Source organism: Lotus japonicus, chromosome 3 (assembly GCF_012489685.1).
Source record: "Lotus japonicus ecotype B-129 chromosome 3, LjGifu_v1.2".
NCBI classification, from domain to species: domain Eukaryota; kingdom Viridiplantae; phylum Streptophyta; class Magnoliopsida; order Fabales; family Fabaceae; genus Lotus; species Lotus japonicus.
This window is the reverse complement of record NC_080043.1, coordinates 33,547,890-33,569,806: the sequence shown is the minus strand read 5'-3', so window position 1 is coordinate 33,569,806 and position 21,917 is coordinate 33,547,890. Positions and strand designations below refer to the sequence as shown.

Sequence of the window (21,917 nt, the reverse complement as noted above, 5' to 3'; positions counted from 1 at the left end):
GGTCACAACCTACAATTCCAGGTCAACTAAAACTGAGGCACCGTGTTTGAAACTGACACACGGTAGAGGCAGCCTGTTTTGGTTTTTAAATGAACAAAATTTGTTAAATTGGTGTCATGGTGCAGTGTTAGATGTTAAAACAGCCTTCAAATGTGGGCATGATGTGGCCCCGCAAGCATAAGCATATTGAAACCTGTCCAACTCCAACACCTAGTTAACTAACTACTCTACTTTTTAGTTTCGTATCTTATATGAGACAATCTTATTCGAGTCAAGAATACGTACATCATATTGAGATTAGGTCTTGTAGTAAAGATTATTTTCATACACAAAACTCCAACTTGAGACTTTAAAAATCCAATATGATACCACTTGAACCAACCCCATGTTTTATCTTATTTGGAATTTCAGATTATTCTCCATCCCAGACCTGATCCATCCCATCACATCACCTTCACCTATCCTTATTCTTATCCATCAATGTTGGGCAACCCGGGCCTATTGGTCCTAAGGGCCATTATTCCATTATGTCTGTTTGACTGTTTCTGTTTTACTTTTTATTTTGCCTTTTGTCTGTGGTTGTTTTGAAGAATTATTTTTTCATTTTTTCACAAATATTATATTATTGGTTCTTGACAAACAGACAACCGCGCTAGTACATTAGCCATGGTCCAATTCAAAACCACAGTGACTAATTGACAATGTCAATGAAACTCCAAATGTTCTGCCATATATGTTTCACTTTATAGGATGGAGGAAAAGGTACAAGACAGGTGTAAAAACATCAAAGACTAAAGTTACATGTTTATTATTCAAGAAGGACATTACATTAGAGAGCCTGCAAGCTATTATTGATTAGAAAGTTACAAGCACAACATAACATGGTTGTGGTCACAGCAATAGTACGTAGCTAACTGTTTTTGTCACTTTAAGCCCAGTCCTCCTTGTTTACACATCATTCTTAAGGCAGAGTGTAAGCTGCAAAGCCAAAAATCACCAATTTAACATAAGTTATGAAATAATTGTTAGATAATCAGGAAAAAGGGTATATGCAATTGGACTGGTAAAACGTTACACGCCTTAATTAGTAATCTTTTCTACTACTTTGTTCCTACTCGAGAGGGTTGTTTTCAAGTTTAATTATTTATTAATCAAATTTTGTTGTTAAAAAAAAGTACTTACGTCCACACTTGTAGCCAATAGGGCGATTATCAAGGTTGCAACGCTTAGGAATGGTGATGGCAATCTTAGGGTTAACTCCAGACATTTTGGCCATGTTAGAGAGCACAACAGCACACAGGCAACTCGGGTTCTTGCCGATTTTCTGAACCTGAGCACAGCAACTCTGGGAAACACTTGCATTTTCATCTTGTGCTGCAGAGGCACAAGGAATAAGCTTCATTGCTTCATTGTCTGGAGTGGTAGACCTACCACATTCCCCTGCAGCCTCAACACTTTGTATCTCTGAAATGCTAACAAAGACTAGAAGCCCAAGAATGAAGAAGAAAACCTTAATGTGAGACTCCATTTTTACTTAATCAGTGAAGTGAGCTACTTAATTATCCCACAATGTTGTGACAATGTACCCTGGCTCTGATGGGATTTTATAGCTCAATGTAGTGCTTGGTCGAGTCACCCTCTTGGATTAATGGAGTGTGCACTATGACTAAAGTGAGTTTCTTATTGCACCACTTTGCTATAAAAAAAACTGGTCTCAAGTCTCAACATAAAATGTAACCCTTTCTTGTCCTATCAAGGTAGGTGAATTTGCTAAAATATCTTTTTTTTAGTTGCTAATCCTTCTGGATGTTACGAATGCCACTTCTCACATTATGCTACTCATCATCAAAATAGCACTTTATCTTGCCAACTTGTTAAAATTTCTTGTTTTTTTATATCCGAGTTAGGTGAAACCATTGGCTAAGTTCTCAACAGTGCGCGGCAACCCATACACGTTCTTATGGATTTTACTTCAAAGTTTACGTGCAAATTTTTCTTCAAATGAATTTTACAGCAAAAATTCGCACAAAATTTGTTAATATAATCATTTTTAAGAAAAAAATTGTTGGGAAAAAAATGTTGAAAAATCCGTAGGAAATCAGTTCATGGGAACTCTCAACTGTTGCAAAATGTTTGTCACTAATTTATTTTTAGGTGTCGGATGTCTGCATTGTTAAGTGGACTACTAAACATTAATGTATTAAGTATTATATGGATATGGTCCTCGATATCTTGAGTACTTAGATTAAGGAGTTTTTTTTAGCACTTCGTTTTATCTAAGACAAATACTGAGGCAGTTTTGTGAGATTAACTCTTTTAGTAGAACTTTTTCTTTTGTACACAATACTCAAAGACAACATACTATTGGTTTCTCCTACCTTGGAACAAGAAAAACCTGGTTCACAATTTAAAAGGGCTTCTTGTAGATTAATTTTAGCACATGATAAGTATATTGTAAATAATATGTACTAAATGTTAGTTATAAGGCTTAATTGCACTTTTGGTCCCCCAACTATTGCCTTTCTGCGAAAATCGTCCCCAAACTTCAAAATTAGCAAAACACGTCCTCCAACTATACACCCGGTTGCAAAATTGGTTTTCCGTTAACTTCCGTCAAAAAACTAACAGAATATTCCGTTAAAAATGAATTAAAAAATAAAAGAAAAATTCTTCTTCTTCCTGTTCCAGCATCACCTTCTTCTTTCTGTTCCAACTTCTTCAATTGGGCCATGCTCTCTTCTTCTTCGTTACACCGCCAAGCTCCTGTTATGCCGGTGATGGCGGCGTTTTCCAAGCTCCTGTTTCGCCGCCATCACTGACCGCTTTCCACCATCAACTCGCCTTCTTCCTTCGATTTCGATCTGAGCTCGCCTTCTCCTTATGGAAGTTGGGGTTTTCGTTCGGTATGGATTTGGGGTTTTTGAGATTCAAACCTCACCCTCATCACCTGCAAAATCTCATATCTGAATCGTTGGGCTGGTAGCGAGATTGGTGCCTTTGTGAGGGGTGGGTTTCAGGGGTGGGTTGCGGGTGAGGTTTCAGGGGTGGGTTGCGGGTGACGGTGGGGATGGGGTTGGGTTGCAGGTGAGGTGCGGTGGGTTGCGATGGGTTTTGGGTGGGGATGGGTTTCATGGGTAGGTTGCAGGTGAAAGAGGGGACGACAGAGACAGAGGGAGGAAAAGGGACAAGGATGGGATAGAATCGATGGTGATTTTTTATTTTATTTTCCAGCAATATGTTAAGTTTTGGACGGAAGTTAACGGAAAACCAATTTTGCAACCGGGTGTATAGTTGGAGGACGTGTTTTGCTAATTTTGAAGTTTGGGGACGATTTTCGCAGGAAGGTAATAGTTGGGGGACCAAAAGTGCAATTAAGCCTAGTTATAAAAACATATTCATTGGTTGACATTTTTTAACATGCTCTATACCTTTAAAACCCTTTAAAAAAGTGGACCTGATTAAATTCATTCAAATTGGAAAATGATACCGGTACAATCCTTTATTTGTGGGAGCATGAGGCTGAGCTTCTAAGCTAAGTAAGGTACTCACCTCTAAGGCTCTAACCAATTCATCTGACTGCTAACAGAACAGTTGTAGCAGTAACTATTAGCTGATAGCAGTTGTAATTACTCAATCTTAAAACTAGCTAGCTCTTGAGATAAGACACATACTGTCTGGATTTCAGACGAATTACTTTCTTGAAAGATTTTGAAATATTTTCAATTTTATTTTTCTATATCATTCACATTGATTGAAGTGGTAATTAGAACATAAAACACCCCAACTAGAGGCACCTCATTCCAAATTATCCACTCTAAATATGCCCATCCTTCTACATATTTCATATACATTATACAAACAAAGACAACTCCCAGTGAATAGATGTTTCAGCTTTGAGATTCTAGCCATGCCCGGTCCAGAACATTGAGTTTAACATCTGTGCAGTCACTGGACTCTATGTCTATTTCAAATGCTGCCTCTTCATCAGTGCTGTGAAAATTAATTGGTGATCTTTTACCCTTTGCAGGAGAAAAACATGGTGTCCCGAAAGCTGGTTTATACGAAGTGCTTTGGACAGGCATTGAGTATGGAGCTGATGAAATGCTCTTTTGAGTAATTACAGCAACTTTTGGTAGAGATGAGAATTGATCAGAATGCTTGGTTAAATCATCTACATAGAGCACATCATCAATGCGCGCAACAATATTAGAAGCCAAACTCTCCAGTACTCTTGAGTAACTCTCTAGAATGGATTTCCCTACATCCTACACAACAGAACAATGTGAAGCACTGAGATCAAACTTCATAATAATAAAGGGCTGTCTGGTACATTAAAGCTCCCGTTATGTGTGGGTCCAGGGAAAGGTCCAACCACATAATAATGTACGTAACCTTACCTTGTTTTTACACAAGAGACTCGGTCACATGGCAGCAACTTTTAACCGTTGCGCTGAAGTTCTAATTCTAAACTTTACAATATTCAAGAGGTAAAAAAGAAAGGATTTAAGATGGAACATGGTAAACACAAACCTTGTTGCATTGGATTTTGCTCATGTCCAAGGCGGTTTGAGGCAGACCCGGGAATCGCTGCATCAAGGACAGAAGAAGGCTTTCTGCTCTCTCTACAAGCATTTCACTTTTCTCTCCCTCAACAATCAGATCCCTGAACATTTCCCACGATGATCTTGAACTTGATCTTGTGGCGCGACTTGCAGGCTTTGAGTTAGTCTTTTTATGCCAAATGTAAATGGAAGCCTCTACTCTGTTTGCAATCTCTATGGCTTGGTGTTCAGTGGATATATCAAGGTGAGCCAACAGACATTCAGGAGAAAAATTATCTGATGTAATATATCGATAAATGACATCCCCCAAGCTGGCTCTTGCGGTCTGAAAGTAGGGTTGTATCAGCAATTTGACCATTATGTCATTTCATAATCTTGTATTGAAACCAAAAAAAAAAGTTGATTGGGCTGGCCTTGATGGCTTAACTCAGCATTTTCGTTGTTTATCTCGACATTTCATTTACATTACATGTTGGGCTGAGGCTACTGTTCTAAGCCAGTGACTGATCACATGGACTAAAAGCCATCAAGGCTAGCCCAAACAACCAGCCTCAATTCTGCGACAAGTCATCGTCGGACTAAGGAAAGCTTAGCCCAAGTTCTTAAAATCATGGTCAAACTAACTCAATCAGGGTTAAAACTGTTATGCCACTTTGCTGACAGATGGCAAACAGTTAACTACCGATACAATTGAACAAAACGAGAAGGCTAAGTATATAGGTTTGCTTGCATTGTAAGCTATACAAACCACAAATCACTCTTCCTTGACTTAATTAGAGACTCTCTATTTGATCTTGACCTGACTTGAGCTTAGAATTGGGCCTGGTTGTTTGGGCCGACCTTGATGATTTTGGATTATGTGGTCATTTTCGACCCAAAATAATAATCTACGGTTCAAGCATGAGTGGTTATATATAGTTCTAAGGGAAAGAAACAGAAAAAGGAATGAACCAACATAAGAAAAAAGGAAAAATAATTAAAATACATTAACATTTGAAATAATAGGGAACCTTTGGAAGAGACTCCAAATAAGTATCAGGAACCTCCATTTCAGATAAAGTAATGCTGTTCATGGCCATTGCAGCTTTCAATACTTGGTTTGTGCAGTCCCTCTTGTGCTGCAACTGCCTTCTTGAATTTTCATGGAGACCACAAGGAGGAACTTGAGGTACAGGAAGCCACCATTTATCCTCTTGTCGTTGAAGAGCTCTCCGAAAAGAAGATGAACCATCTCCATCTGGGGCTAGAATACCTTGATCCACATACCTGAACTCGGTGTTGACAAAACTATCTAGTACTTCCTGTTGAAAGAGAAAATCTTTAGAGTACTACTTCATAAAACTTGTTGAATATGCATGGTATATATTAAGTAAAATCTTACAAGAAGCATGTTATCTAATTTTCTCAAAGCTGGGAGATTGACATAAAGATCTGAGCGGGGTCTGCAAGTCATGACCTGTTTTACATTTGAGAATAAACAATGTTAAACACCAAACAACTATCTATATGTTACCTATTAGCTAGAAAGGCTAATCAAACAAAAATGAAGGAAGCATGGATATTGGATCTTTTCTCCTGCCTCACTGAATAAGCGTATATTGTCATTCACATTGTGAAATACGTTAAAAAAACAACAATAGTAAGATCTCGTTTGGATGCAGACTAGAGAGAACTTATTTAAGCTCATCTAGTAATATTTTTGTCTAGTACTTTCTCAGTAGATAAGCTCAGCCTCCAAAGCGTGTTCTTTGATGTGCATCCAAACGGGCTTTGTCACCAAAAACAAAACAACCAAACCTATCCTGTTCAACTGAGAGAAAGAGAGAAAGAAAGACCTTGAGAGTACTACATTGATGGGTGGATTTACTGATCTTACAACTAAACATGATCAAGTACCTTACTCAGCTAAATCACATCAATTTGCATTGTAAGCTATATGCTTTAATTTTCAAAATAAACATATAATCTAGCATAAATTACTAGAAAGCTTTCAACTTCAAATTAGAGTCCAAAAAGAATAAGTCTCCACATTAAAGTAATCTCTGAAGTTGTACCTCAACCTTTCTTCCATCCGGAAATGTTTGCCATGTAGGTTTCAACTCAACAATATGATCACTGACACAAAGAAGCCACTCCATTTCTCTTTGCCACATTGCTTTCTTCTTTGGTGCCAGAGGTTCCAATCTCCAAAGTTGCCCAAACAGAGTGGCTGCAGATTCAGGAAATGTGCAGGTAACAATCAGAATCAGAACCTCAGATTCAAAAGCAGGAATTACAGTAATTGAAATTCATCACAGCCAAACTTCACATAAAATAAATTTGAATTTGAAAATTAGTAACAGACTCATTGACCTGTTTTACTGATAACACCTACACATACCACATAGATTAGTTATGGCATTGGATATAGCCAAGGCTGTAGTTACCCCCTTTCCGCAACCTGACATGTCTTCTCCAAGTAGCAATTTTGCAAACCTCTCCTTCATCATCTCAATCTCTAGCACTGAGAATCAAAATCAAAATCAAATTAGAGAACACATAATGCTAATATTGTGCAACTAGAGCACTTGCTTGTAAAAACTAGAAATCAATTATCTACACAAGCATTGAATTTGATACCTGGACCTGGTAATACTGAGACTTGTTTCTCAATATTCTCATTACTCAATTTCTCAGCACTACTATGACTGCTAGAATTAGATGCAGAAACTTCTTGAACCGGCCATCCCATTGAAGATGGTGAAGATGAGTCCTCACTACTACTCAGACTCTTTTCTTCAACCAGCTCAGAAAAATTATCATCATGACAACCACTTTCACATTCTTTATTTTCTTCAGTAACTTCATTCTTCTCAATCATACCCACAACCTCCATTGCAGATTTTCCTTCCTTCAAGAAAACCAGGCTCCAAAAGCAGAAAGAAAACAGAACTGCTTATTATTGTTGGAATATAATTGGGATAAGTGGTTGCTTGACAATTACAATGTCATTGTACTGAAAGTTGAACTCTAATGCAAACTTTGAAAAGGTTGAGACAAGAGACACCCAGAATCTCAAAGTGCAAAGTGGATTCTGATTAATGGACACTATAAGGTAACTAATAGGTACATTGCTTCAGTTGTTGAAGTTGTTGTTGTTGAGTTTATGCTCTTTCTCTTTGTTGGGTGTAAGCACCTTCCATTGGTTGTTTAATAGTGAAGGGTAGATAGAAAGAGTGGTGGACCATTTTGTAAACTACCTCTCATTGCTTATATTAGAAGGATGAGGAGAAGACAAGAGACTTATGATTACTGAAGATTGCTCAAAGCATGTGATATTCGGAGAGACACGAGAGAAAAACAAAAACTCATTCTTGTCTTCATTTTTCAGCACGCTCTCCTCAGCGTTACTTGGTTTTTGCTTTGGTAGGGCATGATAACATGATTTGTTTGTAGTATAATATTTTACATTGCAAATTATGAGAGTTTTGATTCATATAAATTTATTTTAGAAAGTATAACAAAGAAATATCATGTGAGGTCTAACCGATGTGACTAATGTAAAAGATTTGGGATACTACACTCACGTGAATCTTATATTCACGCATTCACAATATTAGGGTTGTACAATTAAGATCGGTTAGACCATCTCATAGCTGTCGCGTGTTGAGATATCTTGAAAACCTAAAAAATTGATGTTTCTTTATCTAAGGGCCTCACGTCACATGGGGAATCTCAAGATTCAGAAAGTCATTTGGCTGTACTGAGGAGAAATTTCCAACAATAGGTTTATGAAGAAACCAAAAATACTTTTTTTGTGAATGAAGAAAGGAATAATATCAAACTGCCATGAGGATACATTAGAAACAAACAAAAAACCAAGAAGCTATTTGGGTTAGGAGAAAAGAAGACAAGGGGCAAAGGTTAGGTTAGGTTATTTCACTATCAGAAACGATTGATGGGCATACTTTTTTAGGCGACATCTTTCAAACATATGTATTTACATGTATTTACGGTACTTTTTAACAGTTATGTGACCTTAAATGTGTATATCTATGTATAAGCGTTCTTTTACTATTGATTTTTCTTATCCTATTTTCTATTTTCTCACAATAAAAGTATTTATATTGTAGGGCGGTTACTTTCCTCCTGTAACCAAAATATTGTAGGGCGGTTAGAAGTGTTAGACCTGTGAAACTACATTAAACTTAGTAAGTATATGCTGATATTAATCATGTTGTTAACTAACACTGATAAATCCTATCAGATCATGTCATCACTTGACAAGTTGACATAAACAAACCTAATAACAGTTAATAGAATTTAGTTGCTTTTATAGTTTCAAATGCTCTCTTATTCACTTGCTCCAATCCAATAAATGGAATTTTGATTGATATGATTATTTTATTTCTAAACCAAACACTATGTGTACTACTTGTAAAACGAACTTGGATCAACATTCTAAATAAGTTCAAAACTTATACTACTCTGATTAGTGGTAATCTCAATTCAGATCCTTTATCCGCTTACTAGCCTTGTGAAAAAAGAATTGTGTGTATTTAAATAATAGTTGACGAATGCAATGTGATTAATGTCCTTTCATTTTAATTCATACAAAAAGTTTTGTTCATTTTTATCTTGAAGTGAATACCAATGTTTATTTACACTGATGCCCACACATATTCAAACATAGTGGAAGATTCATTGATGGCATAAGATTTGCACGCATATCAAACTAATATTAATTGCAAACACAGGGGGAGCTCTACCTCCTTTTCACTTTGATATTCAAATTTCAAAAAGAAAAAAAAATCACCTTTTTTTTTCATTCTCTGATTCACAATGTACTGGTCAAGTTACATATTTAATAGAGCTGAAAAGACCCCTATTCGAATCAATTCTTATCCAATTGGGGCAATAAGGAGCATCAACAACAATCAAGTGATCATGTCCCTCTATTTGAAAATTCAACTGGAGCCAGTGAGAATTAAAGGACAACCCGAATCATGTGACTTTGAGAATTATTAGGGTACTAAAAACGGATCATAAAATTGAGAAGCAATAAACTGATAAAGTATTTGGGGAGAGGTTCAATTTTTTTCCCTCTCAAGTTTCTCAAACTTTAAGTCCACACCTACCTGGTTGTTGTGTTTGCCATTGGCAGTAGCTGTTATCTTTTTGCATTTCCAAATTCTGTTTGAACAACCGGCATTATGATCAAAGAGAAAATGGTGATAATTTTCAGATAGGCAAAGCCTTGTAAGGAAAGTAGAAATTATGTTATTAATCAGATCTCACCGCAACTAACTTATCTTAAAGGCTTAATTGCACTTTTGGTACCTGATGTTTGACCTTTGTGCAATTTAAATCTCTTTTGTTTAAAACGAGCAATTTTAGTCTACCAGATATCGATTTGTGACAATTGGGTCCTAACGTTAGTTGTCATCCAATTTTTAACGGAATATTCTTATTTTGATTCTTTTTTACTAATTACACCACCATGTATGACACATCAGTAAATAAATAATATAAAAAGAAAATAAATAATATAAATTAACTAAAAAATGAAATTAAACACCCCACCCCAGAAAAAATCATCAACCAAACCCACAAAATTCATCATCCTTTTCTTTTTTTTGATTCAAACCCAGGCCACCCAAAAATGAGAAAGATTCTAGGGGAAGAGGATGAAGCTAAAATCCAAACTGGTTATATCCTATTTCACCATCTTCTGAGACTGATTCTTTATTCTGCATCTTCCTCTTAGAGTAGCAATCAAGGTAGTCAAATCGAGATACGTATCGTGTATCGCTAGACCCTAATTCCGTGTCGCGTATCGTATCGTAACGTGTATCGTAAGATACGGACACAAAAAAAATTAAGTCATAAATTAAATAATATACTAATATACTCCCTCCGGTCCTATTTATAAGCATGAAAGAGAAGAAAAATCTTGGTCCTTTTTATAAGAACCAAATGAAAGTTTGAGCTATATTAATTAATTTTTTCCAATGATGCCCTTATTAATTCTAACTTGTAAAATGTGTCTCATTAATTATTCTCTCTCTTTTCCACTTTCCAACACTAATAACAAAGGGTAATTTTGGAAGTTCATTTTAATTTAAGACAAATTTAATGCATTTTATCTAGTTTAACTACATTTCTTAAACTATGTGAATTTTTTTTTTGTTGCTTATAAATAGGACCGGAGGGAGTATCATCTAAATATAGTTCAAAATAATCAAAGATCCAAGTCATAAGTAGAAAAATAGTCTCACAAAGTTCAAGTTCAACCTAATTCCAAGCCATAAGTCAAACTAAAGTACTAAACATCAAAGAGATGAAATTAAATGCCCACTCCCTAATTCCAAGCCATTAAAGGGATGCTGAAGTTGAACGTGAAAGGGTGAAAGAATCAAAGAAAACATCACTTTTTAGGGAAATTTACTAATTTTTAATGAAATTAAATTCCCACTCCCTAATTTCTAGGAGAGTCAGATGAAACGGCATTTGAAAAACTGTTTTTGTATTGTATCAGGATACGTATCGTGCGATACTCATGCGATATGTGCGATACAGGTCACGATACGAACACAAAAAGATACGTACATGGGATACGTATCGTTTGGTTGATTTTCGTATCGTATCGGGATACGTATCGTGCGATACGCACGATACTGACTACCATGGTAGCAATTCACAATTTTTCCACTACTTTTACTTTTTTCCAACAAGCACGACCAAGAACTACATCCAATCATGGTAAACTACACGAACAAGTGAACCCACATCTAAGATTGAAAGAATATGATTCTCTGAAATTGTAAGATAGCGTTGAAATTACGGCATAAGAGAGTAAACAAATCAGTGAATATTATGTTATGGAAGGAAAAAGAAGGAATCAAGATTCCAAAATCACTACTGCTATGTCTTTTACGCTTCTCCCTCACCACCAGAACTACCCCTCTATTCTTCATCAACTTCTCTAAGAATCTGAAAAACCCAGATCTGGAACCTTAAATAAATTCAGACCTGAATAATCTTCAATCTCACATTCTCACCCACATCATCAATCGTGAAAACAAATCCAGAAACAAACCTCGATCTCAACCACACCTTCAACCGCGAAACCCAATTGTTTCAAATAGGTATTCAAAAGGGTATTGTTGTACTGGTTGGACTTTGATTTATGGGGGCTGAATGTGATGTTAAATCTAAGTTTAAAGATGGGTATGTGAGATGGATTGAGTTTTCTATTTTGCTATGTGGTCTGAGGGATAGGAAAGTTGCAAGTGGTTGAGGGGTTGTCCACGGTGGAGGAAGGGAGAGGGTGGAGGAGTGTTCAAAGTTTGAGTTTCTCTGCTGTTTGGCTATGGAGGTGGGTGAGAGAGGAAGAGAGAGTGAGGGGGGCTGAAAGATGAAGGTAAAGATGAAGATGCTGGAGACGATGGATGGAGGGGGAGGGATGGTTTTTCGTTTTGGGTACAAAGGGGGAGGCGATGGTAGCATTAGTTTTTTGTTTTACACAGGGTTTTTTAATTTATTTAACTGTTTATTGTATTTGTTTATTTATTTTTAGGATTAAAGTTAAGTAAATTATGATTTTTTTATTTTTTAGAATTTTAATTAATTTTATTTTTTATTACGTGGAGTCCTAGTGGGCATCTAAGTGGTAAAATGTGTCAGGTCATGTCATTAATGAGTGCCACGTGTGTAAATTCCGTTTAAAATTGGATGACAATTAACGGTAGGATCCAATTGTCACAAATCGATCTCTAATGAACCAAAATCGCTCATTTTAAACAAAGGAGATTCAAATTGCACAAAGGCTAAACATTAGGGACCAAAAGTGCAATTAAGCCTATCTTAAACTAATGTCCTTTTCGATATGATTTGCGTCTATTTTCTTTTCCAATTATATGTGTCTTTAAGTATCAACTTTTCAATTATTTTTGTTTGAATATATTATAGGATCATGAGAATATGAGTGATAATAGGTTTAAGCAAAGTTAGATTTTCAGTGTAATAAATCTAATCTACTTAAAAAATTTAAGACCTGTATTTTAAATATACGCAGTTATGACACTGAACCTTAATGACCTTTATTTTGATGTCAGCTTTTTTTTTGTCTATTGTTTACTGTGATTTTTGGTAATTATGAGGCTTAAAAAAAGTTAAGTTGTGAGTTCTTTAATGAAAATGCTTTTCAGAAGTGATTTGAAACGAAAATTAAACTTAATCAAAAGTAAAACAACTGAAACTTGAACCAAAATAACACATAAACAAACTTAAAACTGAGATGCATTCAAAAGTAAATTCATGATCAATTGAAAAACGAAGTTAATCAAATGACAAAGAACATGAATTAACTTCATTATTAAACTAGACTACAACCCGCGCGTTGCGCGGGCGAATACAACTGACTCAATAGATAGTGCATTTCCTTAAAAATTTTATTATATTAATGATCATTGTTAAGACATACAAAGTGTAATTTCCGCAAAATATACTTTTAATTTAGAAATAAAATAGTGAAATACAAGATATAAATTGCAGAAAATAAAATATAAACTGTGCATATGGAATTGCTCTTTTATTTTTTCTGTCTAGCTATTCTTGTTGGCTTTCTCATAGTGTTTGTACATTGTATTGCTAGCTTTGGGTCTCCTAGATGTGTTTGTCCTTAAGGTTTGAATCAAAAAATTTTCTTCATCAAAGGAGGTAATGTCATATGTGCAGTTGATTTCTTCCTGATCAAATGATGCACATTGCCTCAACTTTGTCGATGTTACCTTTGTTTTCTTTTTAAACTTGTTGGGGTGACATTGGATCCTTTCATAATCAAAGGAAAGATATTTAGTATTTTGTTCAATGTTATTAAAGCAATTATTTAAATAAGATTAAATGGTTGAGTTGTTTACCTTTTGTATTGTTTTATGATTGAAAATCACTTTACACTTGCTTGGTGGTCATCCTAGAACAAAAAATGATGGAAAAATAAATATATGTTGATATGACACATGAGAAAAGAATAAAACAAAACCAGCAGAGGCGAGACAAAGAAGCTACATTAGTTAGATAAAATAAGGCAGTTAAAATTGTTAGGTGATCTCACAGTTTAAAGGGAATGTAGCAGGGGCATTTACCTTGAATTGGGGGGGAGTGCAGAATAGAAGGCTTCTGAATTGTTAGTATTGCAGAACCAGAATCTAAGGGGAACCCATTGTTGAAGGGGAATACTTCTATATTCTTTACATGTCCTCTAACCTCAAATACTATGTCAAAATAACACATCATTAGATGACCCTGAAAAATAAGAGTCAAAATTCAATCTAATCGATCATTGGATTTTTAAGTCTAAACCACAACCTCTAATTGTTTCATATGTTGTAATAATAATTAGGGAATATGAAGAGAAATCTTCTTATAGATCATACTTTTCTCATAGAAGGTTAGAAAGAACCAAAAACACAAAATTTGTTCACAACTTTGTATTCACTGTTATTCATGGCAGTGCAAGAACAAACAAAGAGAAAGATGCAAATGTGGATTGAAAGTGAATTGAATTTGTATGTCTATGCATATTTATACACATTACAATGTGACAAGGTGAATATTAAGATAACAATAAATGGGTGATGGAATTTACCTAAACTGAGTTTATCGATTGATATTATATGTTTCTCATATTAGTGATTTTTATTATAAAACATGCATTCATGTACTTATTTGCTTTGCATAATCATAACATAATAATAAGTAACTGTTTATCAACCATAAAGCTACAATTGCAATGGAACAAAGCCAAATCAATGTCATGATAAACTAGAGTTCTTTTAACCAGAATTACCATGGAAGGAAAACATGGTTTGTATCATGTGACATAACAGACTCACTCTTTCCATTTTCTCTAGAGGACCAAACTGGTTTGTGAATTCATCAATAGTGCTGCAAAGCCAAGCCTTAGAAAAAGACAAGAGAAAATTATATAGTTAGAAAATTGAATTGAAAATTATTAAGTAAATAAAAAAGAATAGTGTCTTAAAACAGTAGATATGCAAATAAGTAAATTAAAAATTTGGACAAAGAAAGTTAGCTCTCTCTGTTCCATTCATATAGTCTTTTAATAGTAGTAGATGATACTCAAGAATCTCATGGAAAATTAGCTCTCAAATATCTTCCTTTGTGACTCTCTGTCTTTTGAAATTAAAATCCACTTTTAAAATAGGATGGCAGAATGGTTCTGTCTCTACTTTTGCCAGCCCCTAGAAGTAAGGACAAGCCAAGTTCATGTTAAAAACCAACACTCGCACAAACCAATCAAAATTACAGTTTAACAAATACAAACTTACTTATCATGATACATGAACCACTAAAGAGTAGAAGAAGATCAAGAAGAGGATTTTGAAGAAGCTGCAGTTGAGAGAAATAGAGACATATTATTTTGTAAGCCCGAAACAGAGGAAAAATAATATTAGACTTGGCCATAGGGGAAAAGTTCAGGAGAGAAATAGAGAGTGTGGGTGAGGAGGGAGAAATACCTGCAAATGAGTTTCAAAGACTTTTTCCCTTGCCGTGAGTTTCGCCCAGTGGGTGATGGTGGGCAACGCTACAAAAGATTGGTGAGGGGTTCGCACAGTTGTGGCTGAACCGTAAGCCTTGGAGTGACATTGCGGCTCTAAAGAGAGGGTGAAAGAAAGAGGATGAAAGGTGGGAGTTAGAAAGATGAGATCCATGTAGTCAAGGGAATGGTGAATTGAAAGAATAATGTGTCTGTTACAAAGCCTTGAGAATATACAAGGACATATAGAAAATGCTAAGTGCTTGAGGTGCCACCGCTGATCAGTTACAAAGCTTTGAGGAGATAGAAGCACGCACGTATAGGAAATGCAAAGAAATGGTTCAAGTGCCAAGTCAGATTAGAAGCTTATGTGGAAGAGTAAGGCCGTAAGGGAATAGAAAAGTGATGAATTGTCACGTGAAATTGCGCGCTTCACAATTCATATATTATAATAGACAGATAGATGTAAACATTGCATTAAAATGATAGATGGAGTGAACAAACACATACTCAGTTGAATCCAAATGTTGCTTTTCTAGTCTCAGTTGCTTGGACATACAAAGCACATCTATGACTTTCTGAGTTAAAGTTTGTGAACGCCATTACAATCGAAAAATAACCCTTTTATAGGCAAACTGTCCTAACTGTCAATCAACGGCTAAACTCTCTACAATGGACGTGTGGCTACCAGCATACAAGCTTCGACAATCTTCAAAACTTCCCGTGTAACTTTAGTTTCCTTAGAGCATCATTATCCAAGAAACTCATTAGAGTTTCTAATTTAAATTTTGGTAATACCACGTCATTTAAACCACTTTAATAAACTCTACTCACTTTTTACTCCAATCCAGAAATTCTAAAAAGTTTCTTAAATGAATCCCACAATATACCCCACTACTTTCTTGTAAATCCAGTTACCTATTTATTTGCTTTTTTATTTGTTTTTTATTTATTTTTTAATCATTAAATTTAGAAGAGAAACTTTGAGCAAAGTTTCTCTAGAAAGAAACTTTGGAGCAAAGTTGCTTGCCACGTGGAGAAACTTAATTTCCTGCAACAGTTAAGAAACTTTACTTCAGATGACATGTCATAAAGAAACTCACAAAATTTCTTTGTTGCTGATGCTCTTACTGGATGTCAACTGCTTAACCGTCTATTATTCTTCAAATTTCGACCAACACACTTGAAACTTGTAAACAAAGGCGTTTTTCGATACCTCAAAGAAATTGGTCAAAAACATAATAATTTGACACTTTGCTAATATTATTTCTCATGGCATAGTTGACATTAATTTATCAAAAAACACCAACCACCACATAAATTGGTACCTTAGCTTAAATTTTACTAAGTGTAAAATTCCAAGCTGACACCTATACAATTAACTTCTGTCAAAAACTGTAAATGGAATCAATTATGAGGATCGGAAAGAAGCTTTACACCTATATCTTGCAATTGCTAATCTGAATTTAGCCATGAGAGGAAGATTCTCCCACACTAATAGTTGAATCTACATCATCCGTAGAAGCCTCCGGAAAAAAATCGGAGCATTCTTACGATGTATATATGTTAATTTGATGGTGATGACGTACACCATGGAAACATCCATTAGACAAGCAATGCTAAAGAGTTTCTCAAATCCAATGGTGAGAAATTCAGATATTTGAAAAGACACATGATAGTGTTAGTGGTATTGGTAAGCGTATAATGAAATTAGTGCATTATTATAACAAGCTAAAGTCCATGAAGGCATAACTTCGGTAAAGTTATTTGTTCTTCCAAGAATGGGTTTACTCGGCTCTCCTTGACTCTGGTGGTGGTGCACAACCTTAATTGGATATTGTTGGGATTGGGTAATTATCTTATCAGTTATTTGAATTTGATTTAAGGGGATTGTGATATGGGTGTAGAGGAATTCTATCTTATCATATGGTTTTAGATAAGACTATATCTTATCTTATGGGTTTAGATAAGATTATATCTTATCGGTTAAGATTATCTTATTTTGTAATACTATAGTTAGTAGTGTTCTATAAATAGATAAGGCCTCTAACTCTAAAAGTGTGCTAGTGTGCACCAGGTGTATGCGGAGTGCGCCGCAACATGGCGGTGTGCGAGGGTACACAGCAATTGGGTAGTTGAGAGAAACTGCTATTGCAGATGTGTGAGACAATTAGGCAGTTGACAGAAATTGCTATTGTAAACACAATTGATTATTGATAATCAATAAAGGGAGCTATAGCTTCTCTATAGTCGCAGAGGTAGGCACAATTGGCCGAACTGCGTGAACAAAGTTTCATGTGTGGTTTATTCGTGTTTTCTCGCTCTATCGTACTGTCTGAATCAAGTTGTGCCCATAAGATAAGATAGAGTCTTATCTAAAACATAGAATCCCTCTACACCCATATCACAATCTCCTTAAATTAAATTCAAATAACTGATAAGATAATTAGCCAATCCCAACAATCTCCACCTTGGCAAATTCTCGAACCCTCGTGAAGATCAACTGATCAGCTCTTGAATCTTGATTTCCGAGATTGTGTTCCTCGTTAAATCAAATCCTAATAAACTGAATATTTGACCTCAAAATAAAATATGTGGGCCCCAGATTTTCCTAATGAGCCAATTCCCAACATATATGATTGTGTGGTGTCGCTCTGTGGACACATCGGGGAGTGTACCTGTAGAAGACACTCCTCTAACTCGCTGATAGAATAGAATATTCTTGTATTTATTCTTATGTAATTATGCATATAATTAGGGTTTAGTTTATTAATAGTCAACAATGTCATTGTATAAATAGGGTGTTTACCCATCAGTAATACTCACGGAATTGATTTCCTTCATGGTATCATTGAGCAGGTTCAGATCCCCTTTTCAAGTCTGACCTAATTTTTATTTTAATTTTATTTCCTTCTTCTCTCTCCAAACCCACCCCCAGCCGCTGCCTCTCCCTCATTGCAATCGCTCCGCCGCCGCCGCTGCGTACCTCCCTCTCTTTCCAGCGTCGTCGCAGCCGCCGCCGGTCTCCTTCGCTCTCGCGGTTCCACTTCTCCCATCGCAGAACCGTTCCCACGCCGCACAGGGTCTTCTCCCCTTGTGCCCGCGTGCGTCTCCGAGCAGGACCTCCGTGCCCCGATCCGTCAATCGGACGCTCCATCGCCAGCGCCGGCCACTGCCGTCCCTCCCGCCGTCCTTCCGAGCACTAGGTCTCTGTCGCTGCCCCTGTTTCCAGCAACAAACCCAGGATCCAGAGGACCCGACCCGCGTCATCCTCACCTGTTTTTTTTTTTGCTTTCCGGTTCGCCACAGATCGACTCGCCCAGACCGGACCGGTTCACTTCAAACCCGGTCCAACCGCACCTGCAGCAACCTTATAAATAAATAAAAAAGACAACTTTTCATTTATTTTGTTTTGCAGGTTTAATGGCAACGTCTGCTTCTACCCCTGAATCTCCAAACGGTGCCCCTACGAGTGACACCGCCACCACTATGGTCACTCCACCTGTCCCGCCAGCATCTGCCAAGTCGGATTTTCATCCGACGCTTGCTGTCACCAATATCAAAAACAACATTCCTTTTCAAACTCGAGATAGACAAGGATCATTATGCTATGTGGGCTGAATTGTTTGAAATTCATGCTCACGCCACTCAAGTGCTCCACCACATCATTCCTCAAGTTGGTATGGAGCCTCCTGCACGCACCGATCCTTCCTATACCCGGTGGGCCACTCTTGACTCTTCTGTCAAACAGTGGATTTATTCCACCATGTCCTTCGATCTTCTCGCCACTGTTATGGAGAAAGGTTCTACTGCTATGGCTACTTGGAACCGTATAGCTTCTATGTTTGAGGACAATCAGAACTCTCGTGCTGTCGCTCTCGACCAGGATTTCATCTCCACTCACATGGAGGACTTTCCTAATGTTTCAGCCTACTGTCAGCGTCTGAAACATATCTATGATCAGTTGAGGAATGTTGGTGCCCCAGTCAATGACCATCGTCTTGTTCTACAATTGGTCTCTAGTCTCACTGAGCCTTTTCGTGGTGTTGCCACCCTGATCCGTCAGAGCGAGCCTTTGCCTCCTTTCCTCAAGGCCCTGCCTCTCAGACTTCCAAACGGGGATGCCTCTCTTGAGATGTAACAACCTTGGTGACCTCTACCCACTCACCCGTTCCTCTCCTTTTGCTGGTCTTGCTTCTGGTGTTTGGCACAATCGCCTTGGTCATCCTGCTTCCTTAGCTTTAAATCACCTTAGGAATAATAAACTTATTTTTTGTGAACCTTCGCGTTCTAGTTCTGTTTGTGATTCTTGTGCTTTAGGCAAACATGTTCGGTTGCCCTTTAGTTCCTCTAAAACTATTACTTTGAGGCCATTTGATATTTTGCATAGTGACTTATGGACGTCTCCTATTTTAAGCACTGCTGGTCATCGTTATTACATTTTATTTTTTGATGATCACACTTATTTTTTATGGACGTTTCCAATTGGTAAGAAATCTCAGGTTTATGAAATATTTACTACTCTTGCTACACTTATTAAAACTCAATTTTCAGCAAATATCAAATGTATCCAATGTGATAATGGACGTGAATATGACAATGAATCTTTTCACCGGTATTGTAATGCTAATGGTCTTATTTTTCGCTTCTCTTACCCTCACACTTCTTCTCAAAACGGCAAAGCAGAACGAAAAATCCGCACCATAAACAATATGATCCGCACCCTCCTGGCTCATTCGTCTGATCCTCCTTCTTTTTGGCATCATGCCCTTCAAATGGCAACGTACCTTCTGAACATTCTGCCCCGCAAGACTCTTCAGAATGATTCTCCTGCTCAGCTATTGTATCATCGTGGCCCTTCATACTCACACTTACGTGTCTTTGGTTGTCTATGTTTTCCTCTCTTTCCTTCCGCTATAATTAACAAATTGCAACCACGATCGACTCCGTGTGTTTTTCTAGGGTATCCGATGAATCACAAAGCTTATAAATATTATGATTTGTCAAACAGAAAAATAATAATATCGCGGCATGTCATTTTTTATGAAACCAAATTCCCTTTTACTGACCTGACCTTGAGTCCTGCCCCCTCTTTTGAGTGTTTCATTGAGGACCTCCCTCCTTATTTGATCCACCATTGGCAAACTGTGTCCTCCCAACCACCTGACCCTCCGGTCCCGCCGTCGAGTCCCACTGACTCTTCGCCTTCCTGATCGGCTCCCGTCTCCCCTCCTGCTTCTCCCTCGCCTTTGCCCTTGCCTCCGGTCCCACCTGCACCACCCGTACAAACCATGACTACTGATAAAGGTTTTTTCCTCGTTGTTTGTACTGCTTTTGGCTAAACCTTTATGATTCAATCATAGTAAAGCAGATACGGGTTTATCGTCCTCAGGGATTGTGTGAACATTAGTTCCACCAGTTAAACATTGATCTGAGCGGATACAAAGATGTTGGATAAATTGTTTTTATGGTTTTGAATATAAGGAAAGCAGTAAAAGAATGTTTACAGGGATAACAAAGAAGAAAACGTATTTAGAATGCATTCCCCTAATCCCTTAATTGCTTTCAACTCAAACACTTTTGCAATGGTTCATTTCATTTATGATGCCGAGAGCTATCCATCCAACTATCCCTAGCCTAGGTGAATCTATCAGTTGAAATTCCTAGACGTAATCCCTTACCATCTAGAAAATTCAAAAGGAATAATATAGCTCGAGTTATCTCTCCAAGACATTCTCAATGACCAATTCATCCTAAGACAAGGTACCCTCGGTTAGCAAATCTCCGTTGTCACTCCGGAAACTCCTGTTAGAACTCAGAACCCCACCTGTCACGTGGAAATCCACTATTGCTCCTACCCGAGATATTCTCATTCTAGGACAACTAGTTCACTGAGTGGTTTCTCTCTTAAACCGGACCCACAATTATCTCCCGATCTCATGCTAGTCCATAGAAATCTAACACAAACAATCAATACTTGAAGCGAAGAAAGTAAAACTTTAACACCGTGTTGTGACCTAAGACATAGGCGCTCTACTTCCATTGATCTAAGCATACACCAACTTATATCAACCTCTCGATATATTTACAAATTAGTGAAGTTCATTTGATTATCAATTGATTGGTTAGAAACATAAAGTGCAAAGAGAAACACCATACATGAAAGATTTCCACTTACATCAATGAACGAACTTAGAACAATCAAAGAGTCAAGTTATACAATCTAAATACACAATTAGAAAACAAAAACTACAAGGAAAAGGGAAGAAAGAACCGAAACCCAAGAGGAGACGACGTAACCACGACCATGGAAGCTTTCCCAAGCTTCCCATGGCTTCCGAGAGGTTGTCATTGTCCTCCCATGGCTGCCATCACCATCTTGAAGCTCCAATCCATCCAATCCTAGCCCAAGGACCCCTCCTCCATGAAGCCCAGCTCCCTTGCTCTATTATGGTGCCAAAATTGGGAGAAAATCGAAGAGAATGGGAGAGATACCCACAAAAACGTGCTCTGGCCCTTAAATAAAAGTTGGATCCGTTAGAATGGTGCTAAGTGCCATTTTCTGGTGCTAAGCGCCCCTGTTACTTCCCCCTTGGGTTTTCTCCACCGCCTTTGGTGCTAAGCGCCACTTTCTGGCGCTAAGCGCCATGGTCTTTTTGCCAGAATGGTGCTAAGCACCATTTCCTTGTGCTAAGCATCAAGCCTTCAAATCTTCATTTTCTTAATTCAAACTTGGCTCTTCCTTGAATTTCTTCCCTACATCAAAACTCCAAGTTAGAACATGAAATTAATGATATTTTCATTATATTTATGCT

General features: G+C 37.1%; 3 protein-coding genes across 4 annotated transcripts; 1 reads left to right on the top strand and 2 right to left on the bottom strand.

Annotated features, from left to right (window-relative positions):
- Positions 1-776: 776 nt before the first annotated feature.
- Positions 777-1,586, bottom strand: LOC130749533 (putative lipid-transfer protein DIR1). Its single transcript, XM_057602908.1, has 2 exons — positions 1,183-1,586; positions 777-978 (listed from the first exon to the last, which is right to left on the bottom strand). The coding sequence occupies exons 1-2, from the start codon at positions 1,526-1,528 to the stop codon at positions 962-964; spliced, it is 363 nt and encodes a 120-aa protein (XP_057458891.1). The 5' UTR covers positions 1,529-1,586; the 3' UTR covers positions 777-961.
- Positions 1,587-3,694: 2,108 nt separating this feature from the next.
- Positions 3,695-7,934, bottom strand: LOC130749532 (rop guanine nucleotide exchange factor 7-like). 2 transcript variants are annotated; one of them, XM_057602907.1, is made up of 7 exons: positions 7,182-7,934; positions 6,943-7,065; positions 6,623-6,771; positions 5,944-6,018; positions 5,573-5,863; positions 4,531-4,887; positions 3,695-4,265 (listed from the first exon to the last, which is right to left on the bottom strand). In XM_057602907.1, the coding sequence occupies exons 1-7, from the start codon at positions 7,435-7,437 to the stop codon at positions 3,888-3,890; spliced, it is 1,629 nt and encodes a 542-aa protein (XP_057458890.1). In that variant the 5' UTR covers positions 7,438-7,934; the 3' UTR covers positions 3,695-3,887. The 2 variants fall into 2 exon arrangements, with proteins under 2 accessions (XP_057458890.1, XP_057458889.1); XM_057602906.1 differs by having other exon boundaries at positions 6,617-6,771; positions 7,182-7,933.
- A 10,778-nt stretch (positions 7,935-18,712) lies between these two features.
- Positions 18,713-19,243, top strand: LOC130744005 (uncharacterized). The gene has a single exon (XM_057596202.1). The coding sequence runs from the start codon at positions 18,713-18,715 to the stop codon at positions 19,241-19,243; it is 531 nt and encodes a 176-aa protein (XP_057452185.1).
- Positions 19,244-21,917: the final 2,674 nt, after the last annotated feature.